The sequence below is a fragment of the Typopeltis vanoorti genome, chromosome 16, assembly GCF_054136105.1.
Source record: "Typopeltis vanoorti isolate ZY-2024b chromosome 16, IOZ_Tvanoo_1.0, whole genome shotgun sequence".
Taxonomy (NCBI): Eukaryota; Metazoa; Arthropoda; class Arachnida; order Uropygi; family Thelyphonidae; genus Typopeltis; species Typopeltis vanoorti.
In genome coordinates this window covers 8,926,821-8,935,843 of record NC_143564.1, presented here as the reverse complement: position 1 = coordinate 8,935,843, position 9,023 = coordinate 8,926,821, and the positions used below count along the sequence as shown (strand labels likewise).

At 34.5% G+C, this 9,023-nt stretch overlaps 1 protein-coding gene across 1 annotated transcript; it reads left to right on the top strand.

Moving 5' to 3' along the window:
- The first annotated feature begins 250 nt into the window (after positions 1–250).
- On the top strand, positions 251–862 carry LOC150097840 (zinc finger BED domain-containing protein 5-like). Its single transcript, XM_090406605.1, has one exon. The coding sequence runs from the start codon at positions 251–253 to the stop codon at positions 860–862; it is 612 nt and encodes a 203-aa protein (XP_090262731.1).
- The last annotated feature ends 8,161 nt before the right edge of the window (positions 863–9,023 follow it).

Here is a 9,023-nt window from a genome sequence, read left to right as displayed (position 1 = left end):
TTAGGGAAAAAATCAGGTTTCACCGCTTTAGTTAAAGAAATCAACCCAAATATTTTTACAGGCCATTGCATCATTCACCGGAATGCCTTAACATCTAAAACACTTCCACATAATTTGAAAGCCGTTTTGCATGTTGTTGTTCAAGTTGTGAATTTTATCAAAGCAAAAGCATTGAATCACCGTGTGTTTAAACCTTTGTATGAAGAGGTTAGAGCAGATCATATTATACTCTTCTTCATAAAGACGTACGATGGTTATCCAGAGCAAATGTTTTAGGAACGTAGATATTTCATTGACAGTCGAAAAAGAATCTGCTTTTGCTTCATATTTCAAGGATCCAAACTTTGAGATTTCTCTGGCTTATCTTTCTGATGTATTTGTAATTCTTAATTCTGTGAACGTTTCACTGCAAGGTACAGATGTCATTCTCGGGAAGGCTGAAGAAAAGATACAATCGTTTCAAGAAAAATTGACTCTCTGGGAAAGAAGGGTGGAGTTAGGTATCTTTGCCAATTTCAAATCTCTCGATGAAATCGCTTCAGATCAGTCATATGAACTAAAACAGGAAGTTCGTGATAGCATTATATTGCATTTAAAACCTTTGAAAGAGGGACTTGCAAGAATTATTCCTCCTGACCAAATAAATGAAGTCTGGATACGTAACCCTTTTCATATTGATTTAAAAAAAATCAGTCACAACGACCGAGTGAAAGGCAAGCGAATTGATCTCCACAACAACAAGAAACTCCGAATTGAATTCCCACCAATGAAGTTTCAAACTTTTTGGTGTGCACTTGGCGAAGCATATCCCATTATCACCAACAGTGTTTACATGGCTATAATTCCATTTATAACAACCTAACTATGTGAATCAGGATTCTCAGTTCTGTTTTCAATCAAGTCCAAAACAAGGAACAAACTGGAGTCTGAACATGATATGTGGGTATCTATTTCGAAAAGTGTACCAAGCAAAAAACTGTGTTGGTGGATAACAAACAGAATCAAGGGTCTCACTAGTCGATTTTACTGTAGTTTAATAAAGATTTTGCAATTATATGATAATGTAATCGATTTATTTACTGAAATACTGTTTATTTCTTATATTCTTTGAATCTGTGTGGCAAACTTAATAATTTATTTCTTATTATAATGAACAGGGGGTACTGGATAATCTACTAAAAGCCAACGGGATACGTTGACGAAAATGGTTGGGAACCCCTGGATTACACGCTTGTTGATTCTGTTCAAAGGGCATTTATTTGCGATACCACAACGTTGATACGGGCTTTATACAATAAATAATGGTCTTTCAGTGCAAGGCCGATCTGACCATTTTCCAGTTTCATCAAAGCGTCGTATTAGACTGCAGTCTGGGAGGAATGATAGAAAATAGAAAATTCTTTATTCTTTTCTGCGTTCGAAACTTTCGTAAGGTTTCCGGTGCCGTTTCCCTGCTTACGTAAAACAATTTCACTAACAATGTGTTACCCACCAAAGTCAGCATCACAGTGACAAACGCTTTACAAAAACAATTCGTTCGCACCAACGACTGGGAAATCGCACGCGTTCATTAGGAGCTGCCAGCGTACACCCTGGATTTTATAGAACTTTCATTCGCAGACATCTCTATGAAGCATGTGGTAAAATGCCCCTTATTGCTGAATATCTGAACTAAAAGGTTTTTCACTGCCAAACAGGGAAAAAAAAATCCTCCTTGCGATTCACTTTAATATATTTGTGTTTCTGATTTTTATGAATTATGGCAATATTTACAAATTTATGGGACACCTATATGGTTAAGAAATTAAACTGAGTTTTAAAATTTGTAGTTTTATCTAGCAGGAAATAACTTTTACTATTTTTTTTTTTTGGAGATAGAATGGAATGGAAACAGAAACAACATTACAATCACACGTTGCAGAAAACGTATTATTAAGTTACGCATACCGTCCAGTTTATCAAATTATGCTAAACCGTTCCTTGTAGGTAATTTTTCCACTGATTAATCACCAGGGTATGTCACATTTTGAGAAACAAGTCAGCTCTACTGTTTTTAAAATCCTGGCTTCAAGCAGACGCGCATCTACCATAAGTTCTTTATCGAAATATGGAAGTGCCTTTGTATTTCCTATTTGATCAATACTGTTGAGGTTTACCGACTAGCAACATTTCAAATTCGTTGCCTAGAACACATTGTTTATTATATTTCCTTTGTCTTTAATAATATCTCCTCTTCGGCACTTATTGGCTGTCATTGGTGTCGTAATATTATGTAAAGTTTGAACATCACTTCTATTGCAATATTTTAAATTTTATATAAACTTTATCTTATATTTCATTCATTGTCCTTCGTATCTTTATATATTCCTTTATATTTCTCTTGTAATCTAATGTTATTGTTATCAAACAAAAAGACAAAGAATAGATAATTTCACATGCGAAGTGTGTGAAGATTTATGGATGTCCATAATTCACACTTCATTAGCTTGCACGGTAGACTTGTAAACTAAATGTATTGAGTCCTGTATGTACAGCATCAAAATCATTTTAAAAAAAACTTTGAACGTTAATACACAATACCTTCTAAATACTGACTCAATCGATACCACTCATTACACTCGTAAATCAAATTTCCACAAATCGTTGTCGAGGAATCTTACTTTATGTAAGATACCTTTGTTGAGTACTTTTAGAAAATTAGGTATGTCTGATATGAAAGTGGGATTTATAAGTCAATAAATCTTATAGTACTCTGTTCCGTAAACAGAACGACTACTTTACTTAACCATTAGCTGATTGCTCATTCAGGATGAGAATCATGTCTGTGTTTATTAGTTTAGTAAGTTCATGATATGATTTCTAACCTACTTTGTCAAGCGTGTTTTTTGTTATTTAATAAATATCAAACAAGTGGACGGAATTTGTATTTTTGTTCTATATATTTAAAAATCTTGCTTTTCTTAACACCAAGTTGATCACTAGCTAGTTTATGCAGTTATTATATGAAAGGTGAAGCATAAATTCTGGTGCCTTTAGAAAACGCACCAAAACATATTTTTCATAACGCATGAGATTTTGCAGGAGTATTTGCTAAATCTTGATATTACGATTATTCGATCACCCAGCACTTCTTCCAAGACTAAATGATCTTTAGTTTCTAAATGTTACAATATTGCTATAATATTATATTATTATATATAGCAAAATTATAATACAGAAATAAATCATTCTCGTTTTTAAATTTATTACGAATTCTAAGCCAGTTTTCGAAAATTGAAATTTTCTGATTTTCCATATAATTAATGTATAAAATCTTAAAATTAAAATTAAAGTATAAAATCTTAAAACTTAAAATTAAAGTATAAAATCTTAAAAATTAAAATTAAAGTATAAAAGCTAATTTATATTAAATGCGAAATCACTGAATAAAACAGCAAATATCTCATTGGCTTATCAATCAACAGGATCAAATTGACAATTGACATTTATGTCTTTAGGGGTGAAGCAAGATGCTTTTCATATTCCCCGCTATCTGTTGTGGTTGCAGTGAAGGTAAAATTTATGAGCAGAATGCTCGCCCTGATTGCGCATGGAGATTATGCATCACTAAAGGAGGCCAATATAGCTTTTGGTCTTCTATATTTGAATATGTCCGTTGGATCGTATGCTGTAGCTTGTTGAACCAAATCGTTGGGATGTGTGGACGTCTTTAGGAAAAACTTGGTGGCTAAGGATCGTAGAAAAGAGAAGATATAGGGAATATTTGTGTCTCTGTGGAGTTGAGTGTTTCTAACATACCACGGGGCGTTCAAAATCATTCTCAGGCACTTGTTCTGCACTCTCTGTATATTGATGATGTTGGCATTAGAGGTGTGGCTCCAGGCCGGAGAGGAATAGGTGATTATAGGACGAATCGTCAACTGGTATAGCTGCAATTTGATTCTGTTGCTGAGCTTGCTATTTCTATTAATTAGCGGATAGATCTGTGCTATGGCTTTAGATGCTTTGTGCATGCAGACTTGGTGTGTTGATTGAAAGATAGCTTTTTGTCGAGAATTACACCCAGGTAATTTGTTTCTGATCAAAGGATCAGAAACAAAAAAAACAGGAAACAGAAAACAGGATCAAAGTCGAAAGTTGGAGAATTTAACGAGCTTTAGTTCGAGAGTAATTTCCTGATTGGACAAAAGGAAAGATTTTGATTTCGAGGTTAACATCTTTGCTAACATATATAAAGTTCGAAATCATTTAATTCATTAATAATAATTCTAATAAAATAATAATAATAATTATTCATAAAGAATAATTCATTTTCCTTCTCTAAGACAATAGAAAATCACAGGAAATGCTGAATTTTGAATTAATTGTTACTTCGTTATGAAATAGTATTGTTTTCATTTATAATTCGAATAATGTCCAACGTGTGCACATTATTCAAAGTACTCAGCAATAAACCTGAAAGATGTTGAAGGCAAATTGGATACTTGCGCTGTAAGTAAATTGTGTAATTAAAGTAAATGATCATTAAAATATTTAGTATATTACTGGTTCTAACTGTATTTTTTTTTAATTTTAATCAGAATCGGGAAGACTGCAGACAACCCATTGCAAAAAGAGGGAGCAACTTCTCAGTATTCGCTCGGTAAGGAAAGGAAACGCAGCGTCCGTTGGTATCGCACTAGCAAAAAAGACGGCACCACTCACATGGGTGATCAGCCTTGGAAAACTTCCCAGAAAGAGGTCAACACATTTCATATATGGTCTCTGGCATAGAAAAGGTATTAGGAGAATTTTAAGGCATACAACTTTCTCATCGTATACACACGGATAACATACGGTTTCTATGGGAAATACAAGAATGACCTTTTTGAATTTGTTTCGGTGTCTTGGCCAGAAATGATCAAAATGAATTTGTTCCTTTCAAATGAGTAATGTACGGTAGTTTTTCTACCATGTCTTATGAACAAAATAAACTCACTTTTATTCAAATATCAGAGAACGTTTTATTATCCAGAGGTATGATTCTGATTAATAATTAGAATTTAATTTATTGATAGATAAAAGTAATTAAAAAAGCTTTTCCATAACAACATGACTATGCCAAAATAATATTAAGGTTTAGTACTATCTGAGTTACTTTTGATGAGATTTAACAGTAGTCTATGAAATTGATTGCACATTTTGAGTTTCAAAATGTGCAATCATAATGGTGTGGATATGCAACTGAAGTTTTAAAATAGATTTCTATTACCTACTGAAATAATTACTGGAGGGGGCTGTTAACTCAGGTCTGGGAAGAGTGAGTTTTAGAAAATCTGCTGCAGAATAAAATTTCTTCAGATTATTTTCTAGAAACTGCTACATCCAAACTTTCAGAAAACCTTTCTTCATCAGTAAAGAAATGTAATGCTCGTTGATATCAAACTAGCAAAGAAGACATGGAACATTTGCCTTAAAAAATTAAATTACGGGTTTAATTTAGATACTTCAAATCACCGTTTTGGGGTGTCTTCACTTTTCTGTGGGTCGTTTTCAGTATTTATATCACATTATGATATAAATAAAGGTTTTAATAACATTAAGCAATTAAAACATGGCTTATGACTAAAGAAACTTGTCTGGTAATAAGTGCTTATTTTTATTAAACTAATTATATCTTGATGTGGTCTCAATACCGAAATTTTCTCGAAGAACTGTTAAACTACAAAAACATTCGTCTTCGTCCTCAATTTTAAAATTATTACGACACCACCGTTTCTGAGTGTAATTCATATAGCTCTGAGAAACTGCTTACTTATTACACATTATTTGGAGAGAACTCATTCTATTCAGAGCATTTCACTGACAATTGGTTTGAAGGATGTAGAACAAATGATTAGTTCACCCTGGAAATGCGAATTTTATTTAAAAATAATGACTCGTTTAACGCTCTCTAATTTGGTAAACATAAAGGAAGTAATATATCAGACATAACAATTCGTTTTACCATGATTTATACCAAACAACTGAATTATGGTGGTCTTAATACCTTACACATGACAGTGCATTCAAATTCATTTTAGTGTTAGAAAAAATTTGGTATAAGTTAACATTTATTGTTCTCGATACAAATAGGGTAAGCTTACACTGAGCTTTGCATTAGAACACCTCAACCTGTTTTCTATATTCAACACGTTGACGAAGTACCAAATGATACCAATATCACGTGCAACTACTATAAACGAACACACCCAACTTTTCAACGTAATCAGTAAAGGTTTGCCAATAATGGCGACGTCGCAAATGAGACAATTTGACCGAAAAAATATAATTGGGCTCGGATGGCTAGTGCCACTGTTTCGAAAGCAACCGTATTTTTTGGTTATTCACGTACTACTGTTATAAGGGTGTACCTGGACTGGTTTAACCAGGAAGAGATATCTCGCAGAAGGTCTCACTTTGGGCAATTACGCGTGGTTGATCCTAGAGATTACATCAGCTGTCACGAATCCTATCTCAGTAACGATGTGCAACAGTCACACAGCTAACGCACCAGTACAACAGCAAGGCAAGTCGCCCCATTTCAAAATGTACCATACCTTGCTTTAAAGCCGGATACAAGGATACCCATGATGACAGCTGGGCATCACAATCAACAAGTGGCATGGGGTCCCGTTTCCTGCTTCACCATACTGATAGCTGGGTATCTATTTGGCGTAAACAGTATGAAGTCCTATCTCCTGTTTGCACAGTTGAGATTCAAGAGGCTAGTGGAGGTGGTGTTATGGTCTGGGGAGATTTTTCCCGTCACACTTTATACCCGTTGGTTTTCATTCCACAAACATTGAATGAACTCGAGCATCTCCATCCATATCTACAGCACCATCTTTCAATAGAACAACGTACTTGTCATCGAGCTCCTACAACTACCGAGTGGTTTCAGGAACTCGACAACGATTCGCCACATTGCCTCGACCCCCAAACTTCCCTGACTAACCAAATTGAACATGTGTGGGATATGCTAGAACCGGTGTAAGTACTGCGGATCCTCCTCCAGCTCCCGAGGTGGACCAACGCATTATCAGGTGGGTGTTCTTAATGTAAAGATAACCCAGTGTAAAATCGGCATATATAAAGAAAACAGGTGAAATAAAGACTCCAATTTAGTTATTAGGTTCAACGTAACTTTCCTTCATAAATGAATGAAAATAAGAGAGAAGAGAGTGTGCGTCCTTAGCTCATACTTGATTTTATCTAAAATGTTTTATAGTAATTTTTTTCATTTCTAACTGCTAACTGGCAAAGTAAATGTAGACCAAGTGTTACTAGATATTCTGTCCCATTTATATTATATAACTCTACTTTTTTTTGAGATTTTCCTCTTGGTAACTTGTCACATAACTTTTCCAGATCATTGTTATATTCCCATGATTTTTACACTACCCGTTTTAGAATGAAAATCTGAGAAACGTTTTTGTTCTGAGTTGAGATTTTCTTCTCCAACATTGTCTTCAACTATTTTTCTTTACATCTTTCAGAGTATGCTTGAATAAATTTAGAGTACTCAGTAGAATATTTTCTCACATTTACTTTTATTTGAACTTCTGCAGATAAGTACTGTAAAAGGCCAGCTTGAATCATCTGCAATGAGCGCTTGTGATGATAACGCGAGAACCATAATATGCATCTATTGTAAACATTTTTCAGCTCTGTATATCGGCATTCGTAAATTATCCATTCTTACAGCCTGTTCACATTACAATTTTTGAATTTTTTTCTTGGTTCACTGTAAGATTGACATTTTCTATCGCTATATTGTCGCTACTTGTTTTATTTCACCTTCTTTAAAATTAATTACTCCAATCATCTAGAAATCATTTTCTTCAGCTTGTCCTGCATTTCTAATATTTTTCATGAACCAACCGAATATGTTGCCACCTTGTTGATACAAACCTTCTACAGTATATTCTTACTAATTTTTACAAGTCTTTTGTTATTTAAACTTTTTCAAATAATTTTATTTTCAGTATGATATTCAAATATATTATGCCAAATTCTATATGGCAAAGAAATCACTATCCATAATAACATCGGCAATTACGACGTGCAACAGTCACAGAGCTCACGCACCAGTACAACAGCAAGGCAAGTCGCACCATTTCCGAATATACAATAACTTGCTTTGCATGAAGTTCTACAGCCAGAGACAAGAGTACCCATGATGACAGCTGGGCATCACAATCAACAAGTAGCATGCGGTCCCGTTTCCTGCTTCAGCATATTGATGGCTGGGTATGAATTTGGCATAAACGGCATGAAGTCGTATGTCCTGTTTGAACAGTTGATATTCAAGAGGCTAGTGGAGGTGGTGTTATGGTCTGGGGTGATTTTTCCGTCACATTTTATGCCCGTTGGTTATCATCCCACAAACACTGAATGAACTCAAGGTTCTATTTGTCGAGCATCTCCATCCATATTTACAGCGACAACAGTGCCATCTTTCTCAAGAACAACGCACTTGTCATCGTGCTCCTACAATTACGGAATGGTTTCAGGAATCCGTCTACGATTCGGCACATTGCCTAGATCCCCAAACTTCCCTGACTAACCAAATTAAACATGTTTGGGACATGCTAGTTCGGGTGTAAGAACTGCTGATCCTCCTCCAGCTGCAGAGATGGACCAACGCATTATCAGGTGGGTGTTCTTAATGTAAAGATAACCCAGTGTAAAATCGGCATATATAAAGAAAATAGATGAAATAAACACTCCAATTTAGTTATTAGGTTAAAAGTAACTTTCCTTCAAAAATGAATAGAAAGTAGAGAATGTGCATCTTTAGCTCATACTTGATTTTATCTAAAACGTTTTCTAGTAATTTTTTCATTTCTAAATGCTAACTAGCAAAGTAAATGAAGACCATGTGTTATTAGATATTCCGTCCAATTTATATCATATTACCTGTACTTTTGTTTGAGATTTTTCTCTCGGTAACTTGTGACATAACTTTTCCAGATCTTTGTTATATTCCCATGATGATCACG